The 26,426-nt window shown below is 43.1% G+C and overlaps 1 protein-coding gene across 4 annotated transcripts in view; it reads right to left on the bottom strand.

Annotated features, from left to right (window-relative positions):
* SPOCK1 (SPARC (osteonectin), cwcv and kazal like domains proteoglycan 1) overlaps positions 1-26,426 on the bottom strand; it is a 462,854-nt gene that overhangs the window by 181,711 nt on the left and 254,717 nt on the right. For all 4 annotated transcript variants that reach the window (XM_033927310.1, XM_033927308.1, XM_033927309.1 and 1 more), the window contains exon 4: positions 22,388-22,502. In XM_033927310.1, the coding sequence (XP_033783201.1) occupies positions 22,388-22,502 (115 nt within the window). The remainder of the gene's footprint in view (positions 1-22,387; positions 22,503-26,426) is intronic.

The raw sequence follows: 26,426 nt of genomic DNA, 5'->3' as shown, positions 1-26,426 counted from the left end.
AGAGCAACCCACCCCAGAATCCAAACCCCCCACTAAAAGGCTTCAGAGGCTTCTATTCTCCTGGGTTTAGACCCCCTCCAATTAGGGTTACCATATTTGTTTAAATAAAAAAAGAGGACAATTGGCCCTGACCCACCCCACCCCCAGCCCTGCCCTCACTCAAACCTCATTTCCTCTTCTTCCCTGAGCTCAGGGCCACATCTGGAGAGCCTCCAGACACAGCCCCGAGCTCTGGCAAAGCCGGGGCCTTCCAAAACTCAGACAAACTGCTGGGTTTTCAAAATCCATCCAGATATGTCCTCTAAAAAGAGGATGTGCCCATGTAAACCTGGACATATGGTAACCCTACCCCCAAGAGCTCCAGAACCCTGAAAGAGCCTATCATTTAAGATCATAGGTGGTTCAGGGGGTCTTCAGGCAGGAGCATCATTAAAATGTCCCTCTAGTGGTAGTTCAAGCACACTGCAAGTTGTGCTAGAGTTTTTACACATAGGCGTTCCTGCTGTAACCAGTTAACCCATTTATATTACTGCAAGCCAACCGGTTAGTCTTATCACTTACAAAATCTGGGCACTCACCTAACGTTTTAGAATCGGCTGTCACCATGTGTCCTCAGGGCTTCTAAATGGAGACGCCAAGTTATTAGATTTCCCCCATAAGAGTCAAATGTAGATCTGGAATAACATACACCACTTCTTCCAGCATCCCCAGCTCTATTAGGAATTTATGTACTGTACTTGCAGGATTAATACAGGCACCAAGGCTTAAGGCAATGTTGAAAACCTAATAATCCAAAAATGATTTGCATGCATAATGCATAATAAGGTTATATTAACATACGCCATTATTGTAAATAATCTAAAGAGGTCATAAAATTGTTTGTTTATATATGCATCACTGCACTGTTAATGTCAGCACAATATTCCACATAACTGGGTGTATGTTTAAAACCGACATTAAAAACTTTTCTCTACGTGAATCACAAACCACGGTTTGAGTTATGGAAGTGTAAATAGTAAATGACAGTTTCAGAGTGCCACTATTTTACACTGGGAGATCCAATGTCTTACCTTGTGACAAACAGGAAGGAAAGTTCGGCACAAGTCTCGGTAACATCGGATGCAGCAATAGAAATAAGGATTAGCCCTCAAAGTGTCTAAGAAAAGGTATCACAAGTCTCAAAGCAGCTTTCGACATGGTCCACCATGATATCCTAATTCTCCAACTTTCTGAAATTGGCTTATACTTAACAGTCTTAGATTGGTTCTCAAAATTCTTACGTTCCCACTCCTACTTCGTTAACATGAATGGCTCCTCATCCCTCCCGTGGAAACCGATCTGTGGAGTTCCTCAGGGGTCACCTCTATCCCCGATTCTCTTCAATGTTTATATGTCCCCCTTGGAAACACTTTACACTTACGCTGATGACATCCTTGTCCTCCTCGAGACCGACTCTAACCTCATCAATCTCTCTCAGAACATCTCCTCATGTATATCGAACCTCCAATCCTGGGCCTTCACCGTACAAATGAAATTAAACGAGACCAAAACAAAACTACTTTGGCTCGGCCCAAAATTAGATAAGCTACCCACCCTCATCCCTCTGTCCTCTGGCACCACATTGCATCTCGAACACTCATGCAAAGTTCTGGGCATCATCATTGACTCCAACTGGCTTTCAATGACCACCTCAATTCCTTAGTAAAAAAAATGCTTCTTCAATCTTCACATGCTAAGGAAAGTGAGATCCTGCTTCCATCATCAGCACTTTGCTGTCCTCGTACAATCCATCATTCTTTCGAGACTGGATTACTGTAACTCCATCTACTTAAGCCTGACAAAGAAAAGCCTTCACAGACTCTAACGGATCCAGAACACTGCGGCTAAACTAATTTTCGCAAAAAGAAAATTTGACCACGTCTCCCCACTTCTTTCTAAGCTTCACTGGCTCCCAGTAATCCTTAGGGTTCACTACAAATGCGCCTGCCTAACCTTCAAGTCTCTACACGGTATCTTGCCTCCCCTTTTTCCACTATCTTGGAACTCCTCTAATCCCAACACCACCAGATCCTCTCAAACTAATAAGGCAATTATTATGTTCTTATGGGTGCTTTGGGTGTTTAAGCACCCCCAAAATTAAATAGACTCCTTGACTGTGTCCAGGGAGAGGTAACTTCCCTTGAGTTTAGCACCCTCAATTATTTTGATAAGTTGGCGCCTATGACTTTAATTAGCTTTATTTTAAACAACCTCCAAAATTGGTATAAAGCAGTGTTCTTCAACCACCGGTCCATGGACCAGTGCCGGTCCACAGAATAATTATTTTATTTCTGCTAGTCCATAGTTGTAAAAAGGTTGAAAAACACTGTTCTAGAGCTCAGATTGTGATGTCATAATGCCTCATTCCACCAATGCCTAAGCTCCGTCCTCATCTGCACAAGCCTCAAACACTTTAAAATCCAAAGTAGCAACATTCTAGAGCTCAGATTGTGATGTCATAATGCCTCATTCCACCAATGCCTAAGCTCCGTCCTCATCTGCACAAGCCTCAAACAATTTAAAATCCAAAGTAGCAACATTCTAGAGCTCAGATTGTGATGTCATAATGCCTCATTCCACCAATGCCTAAGCTCCGTCCTCATCTGCACAAGCCTCAAACGCTTTAAAAACAAAAGTAGCAACATTCTAGATCAGTGTTCTTCAACCACCGGTCCATGGACCAGTGCCGGTCCACAGAAATTTCCTGCCGGTCCACAGGGCCAGCACGTGCATGAAGCCCAAAACAGTGTTCTTCAACCGCCGGTCCACGGTGCGATCGATGCGGCGTTATCTTCGAGCCAGCTCCCTCTTCCTAACTGATTCAGTGCACAAAGCCACGGGCAGCGGCTCCTACGTGCGTCCTGCGCCTGAACCGGAAGCCTTCTCTCTGCCGTTGCAACGTCAGAGGGAAGGCTTCCAGATGAGGCACGGGACGTGCAAGGTGCAATTAGTACTATTATGGGGGCGGGGTCTGGGGTGGAGATTGGATAGAGATGGGCGGGGTCTGGCCCACGACTTAGCCCAGTGTTCTTCAACTGCCGGTCCACGGACCGATGCCGGTCCACAGAATAATTCTTTTATTTCTGCCGGTCCATAGGTGTAAAAAGGTTGAAAAACACTGGTATAAAGCACATCTACAGAACCTAGTTATGAGGTCTAATTTGTGCACCCACTTAGACTTGTACTTATAGAACAGCCTTTTGCCAAAAACAGAGATGAAATAAACCAAAAAAAGAACACAGAAAATAAGCGCCTACTTTTTAATACACATGACATTTTAAATCATAGGCTTTGCAGTGTGCATTATAAAGAAAAAAATAAATCCAGCCTTATCTTATTTTCTGTGTTAAATTATCAAATTTTACTTTTAATCTATCACTTCCTGCTGCTTTAATTTTTCAATTTCCACCTTACTTTTTTCCATTAATGAGCCTGTGATTGCCTGCTTAGCAATCTGCCAAAACTCATCAAGAGTACAACCTACAGATTTTCAATTTGGCCATTTTCAATCAGATTAATTTGACCAGTGAACCATGAATGACATTATTTATGGACATCAGCCACCGAAGTGCTGGCTGTTTAAGTTTTGAGCACGTGCGTAGCTAATTCTGCTTCAGAACAGGCCCAAATATCCTGTCTCTTTAAATCTTATCTATGAATAAAAATAATAATAATTTATTTATAACCCGCTATACCTGATCAGTTCAGAGCGGTTTACAACATAGAGAATCTGCCAGATGCAGAGGAAATACAAATGGAATTACATAACTAGTATGGTTGGGTTTCTTTAGCCAAAATTGTCATACAAATAAGATTTCACAGATTTCCTAAAAGTTTGGTAGGACAATGAGTTCATAAATAGGGCACTAGTTTTGTAATAATATTGACCTATTGCCTTACCCCACCTCTATAAGTCAATGACTGGGAAAGATGGATAATCTTGCTTCAAAGAAGGAAAGTAGGTCTAGATAAATGATCTTCCCCCCCAAAAAAGGGGAAGACCGTTTATCTGGCCCGACTTTTCTTGACTGGTTTACCACTGTGGGGTCTTGCTTTCCTCTTTATTTGGTCTCTTCATAACCAAGGTGGAGAGAACGAGAGGGCACTCTCTAAAGTTAAAAGGGGATAGATTCTGTACAAACGTAAGGAAGTTCTTCTTCACCCAGAGAGTGGTAGAAATCTGGAACATTCTTCCAGAGGCTGTTATAGGGAAAAACACCCTTCAGGGATTCAAGAAAAGGTTAGATAAGTTCCTGCTGAACCAGAACTTACGCAGGTAAGGCTAAACTCAAATAGGGCACTGGTCTTTGACCTAAGGGCTGCCGCGCGAGCGGACTGCTGGGCACGACGGACCACTGGTCTGACCCAGCAGCAGCAATTCTTATGTTTTTATCTGTCGCTTATTGAAGATCAGTTATCTCTCTTAAAGAATCATGTTTTGATTGTTTTTCTAACGAGTCACATTTGGAAGACCAGTTATGCTAACTAAGGCTTACGGGCCCACTTGCTACCGTGTGATGAGGTTTTGCAGTTCACGTGCCTCTGTGTCAAATGTTGTGGCCATTTCCAGCATCTGCCCACGTAGCCGACCCAGGAAAAAATACATTCAGGCTCGGATTCTCAAACCGGTGCCGATCTCGTTAGCTGCCTTAAAAGCGACCGCTGAATGCGTGTCAAGCACGCAGCGATACCAGTTTCAGAATCCCACCGACGCAAAAGACAGGCATTGGAAATGTAAGCCAGGGTTTTCTGGACCTATATTGCCAGTGCCTTTCTTTGCATGAATGATGCCTCTATAGGCACTTTAGTCTACCTGATTCCACTTCTGGCATTGGCCACGCCTGCTTTGGTGTTTGGCAGCCTAAAACGTCTGTCGACTGTGACATCACCGATTCTGGCACTGATTTTCTAGGCACCCAGTATGTGCCTTAAATCTCAGTTCAAAACACTGTTTGAATGGCATTTTTAAAGGAGGTATGGGTAACGTGACCATACGTCCCGTTTCGAACGGGACCATCCCGTTTTTAATTAGCCTGTTCCGTTGTCCCCAAGCACAGCTTTGGAATGCCGAAATGTCCTGTTATCAGGGGCCTGCTGAAGAAACAAGTACCATAGCGAATACAGCCCCCCCCAGTACCTTTTTTTAATCCCAACGTCCGCCTCCTGTCCTGATGTCTTCTGGCAGCGGCAGAGCGGTGCGCCTGCCTGGTCCCGCACCGCTCACTGAATGGCTGCCGTCAGTTATCGCAAGTCCCGTGAAAACTGACAAGCATCCATTCATTGAGCAGCGCGGGACCAGGCAGGCGCGCAGAAAGCTCACGCCTACCTTGTGCGCCGCTCTGCCGCTGCTGGAAGACATCAGGACAGGAGTCAGCCATTGGGGTTAAAAAAAGGTAGGGGGGTGTTGGGGTCCTGTCCCGTTTTGAATTAAAAAAAGAAATGGTCACATTAGTTATGGGCGCCTACTGGCACCTAGAAAATTGGCACTGGTTCGACAATCCGGGCCTCTCTGCACATTCAAGTTTAAAGTTTAATAATAATTTGTTATCCCGCCTTTTCAAATTACAAAAATAGAAAACGGGGAAATACAGACATATTAAAAATTAATTATATCAATAAAGACAAGTACAAAAGATGCACAAGACAGAGATACATGAGAGGAAAGAGGGAAGGGACTACAACAATCAAAGAAAAAAACCAAAAGGTAGGGGGTATGTTTACTAAATTGTTAAGAATGCCAAGGAAATGCCTAAGAAGAAATGGTAAAATATAATATATCTGTCCTTAAAAAGACAATTAGACTGCAACTATATATGGCGCCTTGAGTTGCGTTAGCCAGTCAGTGCTGGTAACTGAGCAGTAGCAATCAATCATTGGTACTAATTGACAATAATTAGAAGTACTCCCCCTGTATTGCCCCTGACCTGCCCATTTTAAAAATGGCCAGTCAGAGCCCATATTCAGTGTTACTTCAAAGGTATCAATGGTTAGACAGCCAGGTGTGATTTCAGCAGGCCAGGCCTCTGCTGCCTATTCAATTCACCTTGAATATTCCTTAATCCTACTCCTCTTCCCTCCAATCCAGCTCGCTGATTAACCGTTCCCCTTAACTGTATCTATGACATCCTGTTTGTCCGTCTTGGTTGTTTAGATTGTAAGCTCTTTTGAGCAGGGACTATTTTCTTCTTTGTGGCTCTGTACAGCGCTGCATGCGTCTGGTAGCGCTTTAGAAATAATTCATAGCAGTAGTGTGAAGAGTTTCAGTCTTTGGGAAGCAGAGCTGAGCTTGTGATGTCATAATGCCTCATTCCACCAATAAGAGCCAGCCTCATCCGTGATGTCACAATGGCTTGATTGTCCTGTACTCCCCTCTGCCCTCCAACCCAGCCAGCAGATTAACCCTTCCCCTTAACTATATCTATGACATCCTGTTTGTCAGTCTTGGCTGTTTAGATTGTAAGCTCTTTTGAGCAGGGACTGTTTTCTTACTCTCTGTGACTCTGTAGTAGTATGTTCCATTCCTTACTTCTATAACCTATGGTGTTCTACAGTATTTATTTGCGTTCCTGCTTAAGCATTTTAAATATCCATGTTTTACATTGTTTCTCATTGCTTTCTGTTCCCTTGTGTTCTCCTTTTCCTGCTCATCCATATTCTGTTAGATTTTTACGCCATTTAGTATCCACAGTATGGGGGCCATTTAGAAAGAAACCAACAGAGATATAAAATGCAAGTCTTCCAACTGGCAGCACAAAGAACTGATCACAGAGTTATAAGCCTAACTAGAGCTCTGTTTTTTTTTGCACTTTATCTTTTATATCATATACACACCAGTGTGGTAAGCTACTAAAAATTTCATAAGGGCTTTGATGATGCTCTTTTCCCTGTAAACATCAAATCCTACCTAGCAAACGTATGCCTTATATTAGCACTCAAAAGATATGTTTTGTTCTTCATACTCATATCCTGAGGTTATACAAGCAAGAAGTAATACATTTTGCACTTCTGACAAGCAAAATTATTATTCACAGGACAGAATCTAGGTTAAATGCTAGGAATGATTAAGAAGGGGATCACGAACAGATCGGAGAAGGTTATCATGCCGCTGTACTGGGCCATGGTACGACCACACCTGGAATACTGCGTCCAGCACTGGTTGCCATACTTGAAGAAGGATGCAGTACTACTCAAAAGGGTCCAGAGAAGAGCGACTAAAATGGTTAAGGGGCTAGAGGAGTTGCTGTACAGTGAGAGATTAGAGAAATTGGGACTCTTCTCCCTTGGAAAGAGGAGACTGAGAGGGGACATGATCGAAACATTAAAAATAGTGAAGGGAATTGACTTAGTAAATAAAGACAGGTTGTTCACCCTCTCCAAGGTAGGGAGAACGAGAGGACACTCTCTAAAGTTAAAAGGGGATAGATTCTGTACGAACGTAAGGAAGTTCTTCTTCACCCAGAGAGTGGTAGAAAACTGGAACGCTCTTCCCGAGTCTGTTATGGGGGAAAACACTCTTCAGGAATTCAAGACAAAGTTAGACAAGTTCCTGCTGAGCAAGAATGTACGCAGGCAGGCTAGTATCAGTTAAATCAACCTAAATCCAGGAAAAATTCCATCTGATAATGAAGGGAATAGACTTAGTAGACAGGTTTTTCACCCTCTGCAAGGTAGGGAGAACGAGAGGGCACTCTCTAAAGTTGAAAGGGGACAGATTCCGTACAAATGTAAGGACATTTTTCTTCACCTAGAGAGTGGTGGAAAGCTGGAACGTTCTTCTGGAGGGCATATCCAACACACTCTCTACCCAGAGACTGTGTTGGATATGCCCATGGCTAGGTTCACCTTCAAACACGCACCTAGATTTGGTGCGAGTGCCTGCGTCTAACTGACCGCAAGAAAGTTTCAGCCAATCTCCATCCGTTAGATGCTTACCAGTGCCTAAGTCCAAAACTATGCCTACTTTGTGATAGGTGCTTCGGACTATAGAAACATAGAACATGACGGCAGAAAAGGGCCACGGCCCATCTAGTCTGCCCACACTAATGGCCCACCCCCTAACTACCTCCATGAAGAGATCCCACATGCCAATCCCATCTTTTCTTAAAATCTGGCACGCTGCTGGCCTCAATTACCTGTTGTGGAAGATTATTCCAGCGATCAACCACCCTTTCGGTGAAAAAATATTTTCTGGTGTCGCCATGAAATTTCCCACCCCTCATTTTCAACGGATGCCCTCTTGTTGCCGTGGGTCCTTTAAGGAAAAAGAGATCCTCTTCCACTAGGCGTCTATCTCAAAGTAGTACAATTAATGGCAGTTGAGCGCCTACCAAGTTAGGTTCCTAACACCCAATGAAGTGCAATTTACGTCAATTTCAAGGTGCTAATTGTCAATTATTGGCGCTGATTAAGTCTATTAAACAATTAAGTTAGGCGCCTACATTGGCTAGGCGCGCCGATATCAGCACTGATTCTGCAAAACTTAAGTGCTCATTATAGAATCTCACTAAGCGTTGCCTAAGCGTGCTTAGGCTGTTCTCAGCATCTTAACATTGGTAAGTGTTTAAATTTGGTTGTATTTGTTTTAAAGCTTTATTTGGACTGATTCCAACCTACCGCTCTTCCCACTTTGAATTTTATAATTCAAACAAGAATACACGTAGAACTTGTTGGTTTGTGTTTCCATCAGTAAAAGCATGCCATTCTTGGAAAAACCCCTGCATTTCAGGCTAGCGTAATGAATTCATGTTGGAATGCTCTAATTCTTCAAGCTCGTTCTTATCATCTAGTTTGACAAATTCTTAAAACTTATCTGTTTGAGAAATACTTGACCGAATTGTAATTGTATTTTCCGAGAAACATTTAATGCTATGCTTGTAATTCACTGTTTATTCAACTGTTTTTGCTGTGAACCGCCTTGAACTGAAGGTTTGGCAGTATATAAGAATAAATGATTATTATTATTAATTTATGCCAGGGTTTTCTATGCCTCAAGTTATGTGCCAATATCAGAGCCTCATGGTACCTGATTCACAAAGAGGTGCCTAACTCAGCCATGATCTGCCCTTAACCATGTCCACCATTATTGATCAGTCCCCACTTCTGTCCAAACTTCACTGGCTTCCGGTAATTCCCAGGGTCCATTTCAAAGGCACCTGCCTAGCTTTTAAGATCCTACACGGCACCCTCCCTCCCCTAATTCCACTATCTTGGAACTCCTCGAGTCCTGATCCCACCAGGTCCACCCAAAAACTTAAACTATCCTTCCCCTCGCTAAAAGGCGTCCTCTGCATGGGAAAATTTGGGAATTCTCTCTTCTTCAGAATCACAGGGCTTTGGAATAATCTTACTGCCCCACTACGGAATCTGGGCTCCTTCCAACTATTCCGAAAGCACTTGAAAACTAGGCTATTCACAAAACTGTAAGGCTCTCTACCCCCCTATACTCATCCTCCAACCCCATTATGCTGTTCCTTCCTTATATTAAGCTCTTGTAAACCGTGCCGAGCTCTATAATTATGGAGAGGATGCGGTATATAAACTTAAGGTTTAGTTTAGTTTACAGGTTACTTTTTCAGTTCAGTTCAATTCAAAATTATGTGCCTAACTTTCAAGGCTTTATATCCTGGTGACCTTCTTATCTGGGGGACATCACTTTTCCATATACCGCATCTAGACTGTTGCGTTTATTGGATTCACACAGATTAGTTCTCCCCTCCCCTAAATACATCCACTATGAATTCGCCCGGACGGCTGAATGGCTTGTCCCTGTATTTACGTTCAGAGTTGGCATATCCTAAATTTAAAGCATTACTTAAAGCTTACTTTTTTCAAATCGCATTTAATATTAACATACCACAGTAACATTATTTGGAAGACTGGACTGGCTGTGTCCGAGACCAATGCACAGGAAAGTAAATTCTACATTAGAACAGATTGGAATGTTTGGACTTGCAATAAATATTTATTAGGTTTTTTTTCCTATCAATATTTGGCATTCTTTTAGTCTTATTATGTGTGGTATTTTATTGAAAGTCTCTATGACCTTTTTGTAATAGCGGGACATAAACACTAAGGGGTCCTTTTATCAAGGTGCGGTAGTGGTTTAATGCGTGGAATACCGCGCGTTAAACCGCCTGCCGCGCTAGTACCTAACGCCTCCACTGACGAGGCGTTAGGATTTTAGGCTGCCGCGGGGCTTAGTTCGTGATGAAATGTCCGACGCGCTAGCGCGGCTTGATAAAAGAACCCCTAAGCGTAGGCGCCTACTTTTTATAGAATCAAGATTTTGAAGTTAATTGAAAGCCCAATGCAAGATGTTGAGCGCTAACATCAGCGCTGATTAAAGTAAGCGCCAATTTGGTCAGACTTTATAGAATCAGGGCCTCAAGGTCTAAACATAGGCACCACTTTATAGAATTACCCCTCCCAAAGTACTTTTGAAAATCATAGAAACATAGAAGATGACGGCAGGAAAGGGCCATAGCCCATCAAGTCTGCCCACTCTAATGACCCACCCCCCTTGATTTTACCCCCCTAGAGATCCCACATGTGTATCCCATTTCCTTTTAAAATCTGGCACGCTGCTGGCCTCAATCACCTGAAGTGGAAGTTCATTCCAATGATCAACCACCCTTTCGGTGAAGAGGAACTTCCTGGTGTCGCCATGAAATTTCCCGCCCCTGATTCTCAGCGGATGCCCTCTTGTGGCCGAGGGACCTTTAAGAAAGAAAATATCATAGAAACATAGAAATAGACGGCAGATAAGGGCCACGGCCCATCTAGTCTGCCCACCCCAATGACCCTCCCCTACCTTTCTCTGTGAATAGATCCCACGTGTCTATCCCATTTGGCCTTAAAATCAGGCACGCTGCTGGCCTCAATCACCTGAAGTGGAAGTTCATTCCAATGATCAACCACCCTTTCGGTGAAGAGGAACTTCCTGGTGTCGCCATGAAATTTCCCGCCCCTGATTCTCAGCGGATGCCCTCTTGTGGCCGAGGGACCTTTAAGAAAGAAAATATCATAGAAACATAGAAATAGACGGCAGATAAGGGCCACGGCCCATCTAGTCTGCCCACCCCAATGACCCTCCCCTACCTTTCTCTGTGAATAGATCCCACGTGTCTATCCCATTTGGTCTTAAAATCACCATGGATCTGCACAATGGCATTATAACTTCGGGCTTCCGGCTGATAAAACTTCTACGGATACAACCCATCATTATTTTTATGGACAAGAAAAATGCAGCACACCATTTACCTCATATCTCAGAGAAATTTTGGATGGGGTAATTTGTCTACATAAATCAAAGAGTTCTCCTTGTTATCTTGTGCTATTTCAAAGTAACTGAAAGAGAACAGGGGCAGCTGCAGTTTTTACTGCTAATTCCAATTGTTCGCAAAATCTCAGTCTTAGGCAAGTAAGAGCTAAATGGCTCAAAAATCTTGCATCCGTTTTGACAGGTCTAAATAATGATCTTTCCCAGTAAGAAATGTACAGAACCTGTTTTTTTTTTACACACTGCATCTAACAGGCTTCAAAACCACAGCTGAGATCCTTACAAGTAGCATTTTTTCAGACAATGTTTTCCTTTGGGCTTATAGCGTCTTCCTGGCAGATTGCAAGGGCCGCTGAAAAGTTCTCAGTCTAGCCAAGAAGAGAATGATGAGGAGACATGAAATGTACAAGTTATTCCACACTTTTCTTTTCATAGGCAAGTGCATATAGTCAGTGAGCACAGGTATAGGGAAAGTAAGCCATTGTGACATCGCCGATGAGATTGGCTCTTAGGCACTGGTGGAATGAGGCATTGTGACATCACAATCCAACGGGCCGGCTCAGCCCAGCCAAGAAGAGAATGATGAGGCATGAAATTTACACGTTATTCCACACTTTTCTTGACACGTTTCGTTTCATATCATTGATAACAAGGAGAACCCTGCAATTTATGTAGACAATTTGCCCTATCCAAAATTTCTCTGAGATATGAGGTAAATGGTGTGTATTTTTCTTGTCCATAAAAGTAATGTTTTTTCTATACATTTTGAGGATTATTTTCAAAAGCACGTTGAATGGGTAATTCTATAAAGAAGCGCCTATTTTAGGCACTAAGGCCCTTATTCTATCAAATTTCTCAGCCCAACCAAGAAGAGAATGATGTGGCGACACAAAACTTTAAATCTCTATGGGCTTCGGGGCCGTTACCGCGCAGAGGCTTTGTAAAACAGGCCCTTTGTTTCAATGAGGCAAAAGCATCTAGTAATTGGGCACAAGTATAGGGAAACCAAGCCATTGTGACATCACCAATGAGTTTGGCTCTTAGGCAGACCAGATATGGCAACGGAGCAGTGGGGCACCTTACAAGCCACTACTGTGAACTTCACATAAAGGGTACCAGATAAACTTCACACCAGAACTCCCATATAGATTATGGTAAGCCCCCCAAAACCCACTAAATGCCCACCTGTCTACAACTCCAAGCCCCTATGGCTGCAGGTGGCACCTATATGGCAGTAGAGTAGGGTTTGGTGGGTTCACATTTTTCACCATAAATGTAGTGGCTTATGGGACTTGCTACTCCTCTCCAGTGTTCCCGCTAAGCTGCGTTGACGTGCGCACGCGCACAAAATATTACCTCGCAGCGCACAAGTTTCTCGTCGCAGCGCACACAGTGTAGAGCACAGTTCTTCAACCGCCGGTCCGCAAACAAAATCTTGCCGGTCCACGAAGGATTCGGTCCCCGCCGCAACGAAAGGCCGGCGTCAGCTGACTTGCAACTTCCTGTTGCAGTCGCTGTGCCGGGACTCCTGCCTTCGCCGGGACTCCTGCCTTCCACCGCGTTTGCCTCCTGCCTTGTCTCCGCACCTCCAGACCAGCAGCGGCAGCTGTGTATGCTTTTAACTTCGGCACAGAGCTGCCCCTAATCAATAGTTTAGCGCGGTTTCATAAGGCAGCCTCGGGGCCTTTGCTAGGCCGGCCCACATCGCATCATCGAAGCGGGCCGGCTATCAAAGGCCCCGAGGCTGCCTCATGAAACCGCGCTAAACTATTGATTAGGGGCAGCTCTGTGCCGAAGTTAAAAGCATACAGAGCTGCCGCTGCTGGTCTGAACTCTTGGGCCGCTGAAGGAGGGCAAAAAGCAGCTGTCCTGGAGGTTTCCCTTCCTCTCGCCTTTACAGGTTCCTTTTTTCCACCTTTTTTTTTTCCTTCAAACGGCAACGGGCCCCAGCATCGACATCAATCAAGTAAGTTCCACTGTCAATCAAGCGGTTCTGCTCGGCCAAAGCTTCCCCTGTGACATGAGCCACCCTCAGGGGAAAGAAAGTGACCCACAAAGGTGAGGGGAAGGGGGGCAGATGATGGAAGTTGGGGGGGGGGAGAGAGAGAGAGAAGGGGCAGATGATGGAATGGAGGAGATGAGAGAGAGAGAGAAGGGGACAGATGATGGAAGTGAGAAGAAGGGAGAGAGAGCAGAAGGCAGATGGATGTCAGTTGAGAAGGGAGAGCAGATGCTGAATGGAAGTGGGGAAAGAACACATACTGGATGGAAGGAGGAGATAAATAAAGGGGGAAGAAAATAGTAAGATAATGGAGGGGTGAGGGAAAGGGGTGACAAGCTGTGTGTAGACACAGTGAAAAGAGGGAAACGGGACTAAATAGTAAGAAAGAATTTAATTTAGATGGAGGCAGAAAATAGAGAAGGAAGACCAGAGAAGAAAAGGGAAGAGAGAGCAGAGAATGATCAGATCTGAGTGGAGGAAATGAGAAGAGAGATATGCTAAAAACCACAGGGGGGAGGGAAGGATAGAGATGCCAGACCATGAGGGGAACAGAAGGAAGATGATGGATGCTAGACCAAATTGGGGGGTGGGGGGGGGGGCAGGAGGAGAGATGGCAGGGAAAGACAGACAGTGAATGGAAGGGGCAGATAATGGACTGAAGAGACAGAGAAGGTTATCATGCTGCTGTACCGGGCCATGGTACGCCCTCACCTGGAGTACTGCGTCCAGCACTGGTACTTTAAGAAGGACACGGTACTACTCGAAAGGATCCAGAGAAGAGCAACTAAAATGGTTAAGGGGCTGGAGGAGTTGCCGTACAGCGAAAGATTAGAGAAACTGGGCCTCTTCTCCCTTGAGCAGAGGAGATTGAGAGGGGACATGATAGAAACATTCAAGGTACTGAAGGGAATAGACTTAGTAGCTAAGGCAGGGAGAACGAGAGGGCACTCTCTAAAGTTGAAAGGGGATAGATTCCATACAAACGTAAGGAAGTTCTGTGGTAGAAAGCAACATATTTATTTGGCTCATAACTTGCTGGCGCCCGATATTTTTAGCTCACAGTGAAAAAAGTTTGCTCACAACACCCGCCCGCTTAGAGGGAACACTGCTCCTCTCTATGGTTCACTAGCCCTCCCCTCCAGACTACTAAGACATCTGCTAGGCTTTCCTATACCAGGTGCTGATGTTCTAGAGACAGGTATGTACATTTGCATTCTGATCTTTGTGGGTGTGAGGGGGTCCAGGAGCACTGGGGGAGTGTGGGGATGTCTCATCTTGATGCATGCAGTGGTCATCTGGTCAGTTTGTGGCACTTTGACCCTTCTAAAACGTACAACTTCTGTTCAGGACATCTTGCAAAATGTTTGCTTATCACTCCAAGACATCCATGTCTAACCCGCCCTTGAGACTGCCCAAAGCCCGTCCATAACATGCCTCTACCATGCTCATCTCGTACTCTGAACGTATAAAGGCTGGAACACCTCGCTAGATGTACAGAAAGACGGTTTTGATTATTGGCACTTGAACTTCTAAGTGCTGATTTAGGATGCTTTTTGGACATCGATGTTTATTGATTATGGGCTCCACAACCTCAATATAAAAGGTTTTGAAACCTTGCCCTCATTCCCGGAAGCCAACTAACCCATGTTAAGACAGAAAAATGGGCTTTTGGCTCAGTCTAAACCAGTTTGGATATATCGACTTAATCCTTCCTCTTCTCCAAGAACGTTCTGTAACTTTCATTGCTGGCTAGGTTGATATTAAAGTACTCGTATGCACATTTTTTAAATGTCACATTATAAATATTGCAGATTCAGAATACATGTTGCAAGCTATAATCAAATGATAACCAGAGGGCTGAGAACAAAATCTTCTGCTATCTGTCTTGTCTAAAAATGAAATAGAAAATCCCGAGGCTTATATTTTTAGTGGCATATTTAAGACCCTATATAGAACATTTCAAACACGACGCCTTCAGTAATAATGTACTTATGACTGACCAAAACAGATGAAACACATCAAAGTAATAGTGTCTGCTAAACAGGTCACAGCAAATAAGTTCCTGCGAAAACTCCTCATCTCAAAATAAAATTTAGGAAGCCTTATGTGAAGTGGTGTCAGAAGATATATCCATAGCTTGGTAACCCATTTTCACATACATATCTTATTTTTTTTCTTTTTCAAAATTTCGTCCATGAAAAATATGGAGAGCTACGTCAAGAGAGATGTGAATCATTTGGCAGCAACTTTGTGGCCTGAACCTCGTCTTCCAGCTTAAACTAAAGCTTAATTTTATAGACCGGGCCTTCAACCAAGAAGGTGCTCGATTCGGTTTACAATAATGTAAATATAGTACATAAATATAGAAGAAGAACGTAATCTAGAATGGCTTAGTTTCCAAAGTGTTTAGCGAACAAGTTTTCAGAGCTTTCCGAAATAAAACGAAGGGGCCTAGACTTCTAAGTGAAAGAGATAACTCATTCCAGAGCTCAGTTAGTTTCAAAATAAAAGAGTGGCTGAATCTCTTGAAAGTTCTGTTTTTACCCCTAAGGCAGGGGTGTCAGAGTCCCTCCTCGAGGGCCGCAAACCAGTCGGGTTTTCAGGATTTCTCCAATGAATATGCACGAGATCTATTAGCATACAATGAAAGCAGTGCATGCAAATAGATCTCATGCATATTCATTGGGGAAATCCTGAAAACCCGACTGGATTGAGGCCCTTGAGGAGGGACTTTGACACCCCTGATCTAGTGAGTATGGTGGATGGTCTATGCCAGGGGTGTCAAAGTCCCTCTTCGAGGGCCATAATCCGGTCGGGTTTGCAGGATTTCCCCAATGAATATGCACGAGATCTATTAGCATACAATGAAAGCAGTGCATGCAAATAGATCTCATGCATATTCATTGGGGAAATCCTGAAAACCCAACTGGATTGTGGCCCTCGAGGAAGGACTTTGACACCGCTGATCTAGTGAGTACGGTGGATGGTCTATGCCAGGGGTGTCAAAGTCCCTCTTCGAGGGCCACAATCCGGTCGGGTTTGCAGGATTTCCCCAATGAATATGCACGAGATCTATTAGCATACAATGAAAGCAGTGCATGCAAATAGGTCTCATGTATATTCATTGGGGAAATCCTGAAAACCCGACTGGATTGCGGCCCTTGAGGAGGGACTTTGACACCCCTGGGCTAAGGGAAGGACATGGAAGTTTTAATTTTTTTGAACTCCTAGCGCGATGAGATCTGCTTAACAGTACTTGCAAGATTTCTCCATTAATGCAAACGGTGATGTTTGGCCAGCCCACCTCCAATAAAAGTAAGCTTAGAAATGCTTTGGTTTTGGGTGGCTTCTGGCTAATTTCACAGTTGTTGATGAACATTGGGCAAGGTTCTTCCAATGAAAGAGCTGTGCAGGTCACCCAAAACATAGTTTTGTTGTTGAGCACCATTGTTAAGAAGGTAGTTGCAAAGTCTTGTTTTTCCTGAGATGTTAAAATTGTCTCATCTCTTTTATGATTGAAGATGTCTTCACATGTGAGCATATCTAAGGCAAGTGAGCCTTACTACGGTATGAATACTGCTCAGTGCCAGGCACCATGAAAGTAATTCTATAAACTGACACTTCTTGTTACACACCAAGAACACATCTATTTGGACCCTATTCTACTGTTCATATGCACGAGATGGATTTTCCAATATTGGAGATTCAGGGGAAGATTTTGTAAAGGATGTCTAACTTTAGGCGACCACAATGTGGACGTCCACCGACTTAGGCATCCAAATAAAGTGGATAATAAGCCCAATTAACAACTTTAACAAGCAATAATTGAAAGTTAGACGTTCAAAGGCTGGACACGATTCACAAAATCGGCGTCCACAATTTCATGGATGCCCATCGTAAAAAGCTGCACCTAATGGGATAGATATAGATGTCCATTTACAGAATCACATGCCGATCAGTATCCTAATGCGTCTGCCTAACATCTAAAATGTAGGCATTGCAAAATCAAGTCTACTTTTGAGAATGAGTTGAGCGCTAGGTAGGCGCCAGTAGGTGGATGCGACAGGCATCACTTAGGTGTGCCAGAGGCATCCACATATAGATGAATGAGACTTCTATTTTTTGGGTACAGAGGACTCCATTTTGATGTTAATGTCAAAAGATGTTTAATAATGACTTAACCAAAGCACATGTAATATATATAGCATACTAAGCCTCATTCCCAAAAGGCTAAGAAAATAAGAAGAGAATCCCTACTCACAAGTGCAAGTAGACATGTCTGATGCATAATCTTGACATGATTGTGACATCATCAGTATGCATCTAGATGGCAGTATGTCACTAAAAATAATAGGAACCCCCTGCCTAAATGAAAGTTCCTGTAGCTCAGTGGCTAAAGGCACTTCTATTTTCTACAGGTCATGGGTTCAAATCCTCCCCTCAGGTACTTTAATAGCTTCTTTTTGGTCTCATAAGAGAGTATGGGTTGTGGACTTTTTCCATTTACATTTACACTGTTGTTTCCAGAATCCAGAGGGAAATTTATTTTTTCCCTGAGATGGCTATGATCTCCTAAGGTATCATCTCACATAGTAGGAATCCCTGCCTAAAAGAAACCTACTGTGGCTCAGTGGTTAAAGGCACTTCTTCCATTTTCCCAAGGTGGTGTGTTCAAATCCCTGGTATGGTCAGGAACCCCAGCACATATTCCTATATTTTTTGGTGACAATCTGTCGTCTAGGTGCATATTGATGCTACAATGATGTCAAGATTATGCATCAGACATGTCTACTTGCTCTGAACGACAGCCGTTGTGAGTAGGGATTCTCTTTTTATTTTCTTAGCCTTTTGGGAATGAGGTTTAGTGTTCTATATATATTTCATGTGCTTTGCTTGAGTAATCAACAAACACACAGAGAGTGGAGGAACAAATATCCAAAAAACACAAAAAAAGCAACTCCACTAATTAGAGCACTGTCACTATGGCGTTTTATATCAGGAAATTAAAAGCCTCAATTCTTGTGAGCCTAGTTATCACGGGCTCTACTCATCTGACATCATAGACTTAAAAAAACTTTGCTGTGTGTATCGCAAGGGAACACGCTCTGGTAAGTATTGCAAAAAACCGCAGGTACATAAGGCCAACGATCGTTTCGTGGAAAATCACTTCATCAGGGCCAACTGCCATTACAGAAACCTGACATCAACAACTGCTTATGTAAAAATTGTCCAAAAGAGCAAGAGCTTAAATATACAAACATATTAAACAAGCGTTACTCACTCTTACAGAGTAATCTCTTCCTTCGTCGACCCTAGGTAACTTGCATAATGTAGTGACGACGCGCTTTTATGCTCCCCGAGCATTAGATTTTCACTTTGGAATCAAATTGGTCTTCCCCTACTTTCTTCTGTTTACCCATAGGGGAGTGTTTTCTCCTTTTTCTTATATCTTAATATATTCTGAACCCACTCTAGTTCTACCCAAAATAAACATAGACCAGGCCCCCTTGCAATCCATCAGGGGTGTCAAAGTCCCTCCACGAGGGCCGCAATTCAGTTGGATTTTCAGGATTTCCCCCAATGAATATGCATGAGATCTATTAGCATACAATGAAAGCAGCGCATGCAAATAGATCTCATGCATATCGATTGGGGAAATCCTGAAAACCCGACTGGATTGCGGCCCACGAGGAGGGACTTTGACACCCCTGCAATACTTCCTTTCTTAGTTTTGGATGTTCATATTCCATCAAGGTAAAATCAGGATTTAGAGGTTCATGCAATATGGATTTCTAACTGCTGTTTTAGGGACATTAAAAACTCGCACAGCATATCTAAAAGAAGCAAATGAGAAACACGAACAACAAAGAGAACTAGGGTGAACGGCAGCCAAAAAATAAATTGGAATGAGAGATGAAACAAATCCTGGACACGCACTCTTTTCTTTTAGGTTACAACTGTGCCAGTGTGCTCAAGTGTTTAAAAATGCTTTTAAAATTGTTTTTAATTTTGCCTACATTTGTTTAGGAAATAATGATAAATATGAGGCCCTTTTACTAAGCTGCGGTAAGCGCTCGCGCGTGCTTTCCACAGCTTAAAAGGTCTTACTATGGGATGCGCTTGGGCATCTCGCAGGAAGTTCCAATTGTTCATGTGTTACCTGCATGCTAAAAATTATTTTATGGGGTTTTTTTTTGTGGGTGAGGGGTGTTTATGAGCGGGGAGGTGAAGAGTGGCTATGCCTTCACTAATCAGTTATTGTATCTTTGTTAGCATGCGCTGAACTGATTTGCGCAGGATTTCCAAATGAGCCCTTACCGCCAATAAAATGGGTGATGGTTAGTGCTCGTGCAGTACTGTTTTTTTTAATGGTTATGTGTTAATGACAATATTAATCCCCCCCTTAGCCCCCCCTCTCCTTTTACTAAAGTATGGTAGAGATTCTAGTTTCAAGTTTTCAAGTTTTATTAAATTTTAATATACCGACCATCAACAAGTATCTAGCCAGTTTACAAATTAAAATAGGATGCTCTGACGCTCATAGAATTGCTATGAGCGTCGGAGCATTGAACGTCCCAAGCCACAGTAGAAACCTCAACCGTGGCTTAGGAAAAGAGGGGGTTGGTGCTTAGCCATTATGGTTGTATGTTCCTTTGCAGTTGTTAATAAAGATAATTTGAAAAAAAAAATAAAAAATAGAAGAAACAGATAATCGGAAATTTTACTGCTGCGCTATAAATGGCCTTAACACGCAGAAACAAATCTGGATAAAGGTGCGCTAAGACCATTTTCTACCGCAGCTTAGTAAAATACCCCCCCTCTATGAGCACTTAAAAGTGCCCATATAAGCGCACCCTTCAGAGGATATTTATATTATCATATACTGTATATAATGGGTAATATATAATGTTGATCGAAGTTTGCTAGTTCCAGATGACATTTGATATATGAGGTCCAGCTAAGGTCAGATTTGCTTTTCTCTCTATAAATAATGAGTTAAAGATAGCATTAATCAAGAACTTTTTGTGCTAAACGGTTTGCAGTATTATATATGCTGGAACAGCTCTGGAACAGCACAGTTTAATTTCCACCGACAGACACATGTATTATTAAATGTGTTTAAAAATAAATAAATAAACAGAAAAAACAGAGCAGAAGAAAAACCATCCACTAGAGCAAATTACCTCAACGTTAAAAATAAAACCCTTTCTGCATGTATTGCCTTCACTATTCATTACTACTGTAAATGCACCCAGGAAATGAATAATATTTCCCTTCTCTTCCAATATGGAATGAATTATTCAGTCATAAAGATTCTTTAAAATCAAATTTTCATTTACTTCTGCAGTTCATCTATATTTTACTAGGTAGAACAAAGGAGATATTTTGTAGAATTCTATGTGGTGTTGAATGCTCTTTCAGTTGGAACAGCTTACTGTAGAAAGAGTTCATTGGTTGCAGGCAGATTGCATTTTAGAAGTCTTGAATTCGGCGAAAACAACCACTGGAGATGGGCCGCACAGCGAACCCGCCCGCCCGGCCGGCCGCGTTGGGGCTAGCAGCCTGCGGTACAAATTGTAGTTGGCTGCCGCCCCAGGCCGGAGACTACCCCCGATCCGCTCCCATGCGCCCAAAATCCGGCGTCGGCTCGAGCCGCGCGCGCCCGGACAGAGAGAGCGCACGCTGCAAGAGAGGCCAATCGGCGATGGAGCTGCTGATGGTCACTCCCGGCTCCCGGCCTGTGCAGCGGGCCAACCCCGTCTAGGCCCCCAGCGCCCATACCCGCAGGTCTACTGGTAGCGCTTGTGCTGCTGGGGCCACGAAGCCGCTTACCCCAAGTCACAGAGCCAGAGAGGGAACCTCCCTCCGCGATGACCTGCCACTCCGATCCCTGCCGGCCGAAGGTGAGGGAAAAGTTTGGGGTTGTTTTTTTTTGATCAGTCGAGGGTGAGCGGGAGGGAAGCCACGTCCGCCTCGTGTGATGCCGGATCGAGAGGGGCGACCTCCCCTCCGCTCACCCCTAATCTATCCTACCCCTCCCCCCTCCCCCCCCCTACAGCTAGCCGATTGGCCCCAAGGCTTCGGCCGATTTGTTATCGCTCCTCCCTATGTGGCTCAGAGCTTGTTCTGTCTTGAATTCTTGACATGGAAGCCATAAAGAGAATAATTGATAATTTAAATTCACACCCTATAGAGTTTCACGGCTGTCGGGGGGGGGGGGGGGGAGGGTTGTCAGGGGTGTCGGGTGTTTATTGGTTTTGTAGCTTGGACGTGGGGACTTTTCAACACGTGTTATTTGCTTGTTCTTGTGTACAATTGTTTTGGAAATCAATATGGGGAAGAGTTGTAGCTATTTTTAAATTTCATGCTCCACTAACTTACAGATTGGCTGTTCTGCGGTCTGTGGCCTTGGTTGTCGTGTTAAATAAAGCGGAAGCTAAGTTATTTGATGTATTAATGGGTTTAGCGAGTCAGCAAATTTTAACTTGCTGGAAGAATAGTTCTGAACTTTCACACTACGCATGGTGGAGTGCTGTTGGTTTGGTTCGAAGTAAAGAGTGCCCTCCCTACCTTGGAGAGGGTGAACAACCTGTCCTTATCTACTAAGTCTATCCCCCTTCAGTACCTTTAATGTTTCGATCATGTCCCCTCTCAATCTTCTCTGTTTGAGGAGAGGGTGCAAGGCACGGGGCAACATCTCCGCAGGCACCTCCTCCCCTTGCTATGCCACTGACTGCCCCCCCCCAAAAAAAAAAATAAATAAGACTAAAATAGCAAGGAACAAGCCAAGAAGCAGAATAGACCTTACCCAAGTCTGCTCTGGGCTGGTCCCTGCTGGCCCAATCAGAAAACAGAAACCAAGATTACCAGAAATTCAAGACACAGCTAAGAATGGTCTGGCTAGAACCAGATTTTCAAGAGGCAGGATAGCTACTTTTAGAAGAAGGATATCCTCCAACTTAAGGGTCACTGGTTTGAAGTTGGCTTATGCCCCCCCCTGCTTTTGCATACTCCACTTTTCTTTCAAGCACAGAAAGCCAATAATACGAAGCATTACTTTTCCTTACCTATGCATCAGTTGTTTGCGACTGACACAAACAGCAGTCTGATAATCATGAGTTACACACACCTTGTGCGCACTGCACTTCACCTTGAGGCATGGGTCTTTTGATGGGTCTAGAGCTGTATAAAAAGACCAAAAGAACATTGTTACAATGTGTCATTTAAGTCAGAGTTTCTCAACTTCTTCAAGCCAAGTACCCCCTAAGTCTAACACATATCAACTGAGTACTCCGCCCAAGTTCCGCCCCTGACCCCACCCCCATAATAATAGTACTAATTGTAATGCAATTTCTTCCATCCATTTTTCATATATATATATACACACAATAAAACTTATTAATACATAATGGTAACCACAAAATTAACAAACAAAACAAAGCACACTGCAGAGAAAATGTTAATTATTATTTAAATTTGCTTTATTTTTACAAAGAGGTCAAGGCAGACTTTAAAATATGCAATAGACAAATATAATGCAATATATAGACAGCTGATATGAATTCTTAAAACTGGCACATTTTGATCACTAAATTGAAAATAAAATCATTTTTCCTACCTTTGTTGTCTGGAGATTTCACGAGTCTCTGATTGCACATCCTTCTGACTGCATCCAATATGTCTTTCTTTCTGCCTCCTGCATGCTTTCTCTCCTCCGGACCTCACTCCCTTCCCAAACCAACATTTCTCTCTGTCCCTCCATGAGTCAAACTTTTCTTTTTCTCTCCTCCACTCCCATGGGCAACATGTCTCCCTCTCTCTCACTGTCCTTCTCTCATTCCCTCCCTTGCTGCAAAGGGAGTGGGGAAAGAGAGAGAAAGATCCAGGGTGAATCTCTCCCACTCCCTCTACTGACACATCCAACATCCTTTCCACCAGTCCAACATTTCTTTCTCTCTGCCTCCTGCACGCTTCCTCTCCTCCAGTCCTCATTCCTTCCCCCAACCTCCATGAGTCCAACTTTTTACTCTCTGCCCTCTTCCCCCTTCCTCCGAGTGTGACATTTCTCCGTCCCTCCTTTCTGCCCTCCCTATCCATCTCTCCTTCTCTCTCTCTCTCTCTCTCCATGAGTACAACACTTTTTGCCTCCTGCACACTTTCTCTCTTTCTCCTTGCCCCTTCCCTCAAGTAACATCACTCTTTCCCACCCCACCCCCACTCCCAAGCCCATCTCTCCCCTACTCCACTCATTACATGTTCTCTCCCCATGCCTGATTTCTCCCTGTCTTCCGAGTCCATTTTTCTCTCTCTTATCACTCTCACTCATCCTGCAACAATTTTCCTTCCTTCCCTTCCTCCAACCCCTCACAACTAATATGCTTTCTCTCCATGCACCATCTCACCCTCCCCTCCAGCGGGCAGCACCTTTCCTTTCCCTCCCCTTCAAGTCCAGTGACACCTTTCCCTTCTGCCAGGTCCTGTGCCTAAATTTACATATGTAAATTTCATTTAAATCCAAATAACTCTAATAATTCCTTAGGTCACCTAGCAATGCCTAAGTGGAGGTATCAAGTGAAGAGAAGATGCTCCGTAGAAAAATATAGTGACAGATTACTCGGCTATTGAATTGCACCCACCATCCCACTGCTTCAAATGAGTGGGAAAAGTTCTTCAAGTTCCTTGAAAAAGACGCCAAAACGTGGTCCGCGTCGGGACCCTCAAACACCTTTAAGCTAAATGGTGACCGTTTAAATTGAGCAACTTCATTTTTGACATTAAGAACGCACAAGTTGAAAAAAATCCCCCCCCCCCCGTTCTGACTTACTACATTTGCGTTGATTGGGTGGTGGGTCCCGCTATAGGGGCTTTTGCTCTTGGCTGGGCGACACTTTAAGTTTAAGTTTAATAAAGTTTTGATTTTGATCGCAAAATTTTAATTCAATGCAATTTAAAAGTACTAATAAAATTGGGGTAAAAAAAGAAAAACCACATTACTCATACAAGACAATTCACACACCTGTGTACCAGACAAACATAAAAGGGAAAAACGAAAAAGGATTAAATACAATTTGTAAATCAAATCAAAAAGGGCAAGGTAATGAAACAAAAGGATGGGGGAAAGGTTACCCGCTCAATTTTCAGTGACTGTTCAGCCCTATTTGTTTGTTAAACCGCATAGAACTGCAAGGTTTTGTGGTATACAAATACAGTAAGATATGCTACGTTATATATTGCACTTAAAACCTGCTTTTGTGCCCAAACATGTCTTTGATCATGAGCTGTTTGTGAGAGCATCAGTTTTAACTATTTATAATCCACATCATTTCAGTATTCTAATAGAGTATGTATAACACCCATAATAATATACAACAAAAACATAGTATAAAAACAAATAAAATATTTAAAAAAAATCTCATTGTTGCTAACATCTCACTGCTACTGAAATTACTGTTCAAAAGACGACACACTGTGAATGCCAACTAACGTGCTGCCTTCAATCTGGGCTCAGCGCTCAGGAGGCCTTGCATTAACCTGTGTTAAACCCAGATTGTTCCATAGCTTAGTAAAACAACCCCATGGTTGTATAATTCTTTTATTGATTCTAAAATACCTGTTAATGATGTTACAGTACATTGGTCCTTAAGTGGGAAGGAAAAGCGGAGATTCTTTAATAACTATTTCTATATACCATATAAAGATATCATCTATTGGGCTGACACACATCGAAGCCTATTTTGTATTTCAGATTTTTTTCCTTTCATCAGAAATGCAGATCTATGCTTACTGATTAGTCATTGCTGACTGCTTATGATCACTACAGGAGACAAATGATAATTTCCAGCTACATAAGCAAAACAACTATGTTTTATTACAGCAATAATGATTTGGAGAAGGCTTTCATATTTGTTTGTTTATTATACATCGAATAGAACAACCAGATACATGCATTTATAATTTTTAAAACTCAAACGAATCGTGGAATGCATAATTGTAAAATTAAAATGTCAATAAACCGTACAAAAAACTCCCCAAAACAGATTTTGTTTTTAGCTTTTTTATTTCAGGTCGCTTAGAAAATATACAGTGGTACTGTAGAAGGCCGAGGTTATGTTCAAGGAGCTGAAAAATCGGTGTCAGGTCAAAAGCGCGCCGGGACAAAGGCGCGCCCAGACAATTGAGCGCAGTGCGCGCCGCCGCGCCGCTCTAAATTACTGTTTTTAGCGTTCCGACCGGGGGGCGTGGGGGGGAACCCCCCACTTTACTTAATAGACATCGCGCCGCGTTGTGGGGGGCGTGGGGGGTTCTAACCCCCCACATTTTACTGAAAACAACTTTTTCCCTGTTTTTAGGGAAAAAGTTAAGTTTACAGTAAAATGTCGAGGGTTATAACCCCCCAAACCCCTCCTAATGCCGGCGCGATGTCTATTAAGTAAAGTGTGTGTGGGGGGTTCCCCAACAAAACCCCCGTCGGAGCCCTGAAAAAAGTAATTTTGAGCAGCGCGCACCTCCGCGCTGCGCTCAATTGTCTGGGCGCGCCTTTGTCTTTCGCGCCGTTGTCTATGAACCCTATTTCTCTGCTATGGAGTTCTTTCATTTGAAGATTGAAGAATACGTTTTGAAAGTTAGGTTAGGGCAAAGTAAGGAGGGGAGTTGCATTGTGGGTATCACTTTTGTATTTAGGATTTATTATGTTGTGGATTCTTTTGATGAGAAGACTTTAGATGTTTCAAAGGTGTATAGAGGGCTAACTTATTCTTTAGGTACTCTGGCAAATTTTGGCTGAGGGCTTTGATTATAATTCTCTGGCAGCAAGACTAAACTCCATTTATTTTCATTGCTTTGGCTTAACCCCAAGAACATACTCTGCGAAACCCGCTCTGAAAAAGAGGGCATGCAACGTTAAGAAGGATGGCATTATGCAAGCATCTTGTTTCTCTTTTTTTCCCCTCAAACTACTCAGAAACAAATGGTGTGCTCATTTGAGAATAAAATGCATTTTGTGCAATTAAAAGGCGTTTCCTCACCCTACCCTTGACAGTATTCTTGTTTTCTCATTGCAAAGAATACAGGAACAGTTGGCAAAAAAAAAAAAAAAAAAAAAGCAAA

The sequence above is a fragment of the Geotrypetes seraphini genome, chromosome 18 (genome assembly GCF_902459505.1).
Source record: "Geotrypetes seraphini chromosome 18, aGeoSer1.1, whole genome shotgun sequence".
NCBI classification, from domain to species: domain Eukaryota; kingdom Metazoa; phylum Chordata; class Amphibia; order Gymnophiona; family Dermophiidae; genus Geotrypetes; species Geotrypetes seraphini.
Note: the sequence above shows the minus strand (reverse complement) of the source record. Positions and strands in the feature narration are given on the sequence as shown.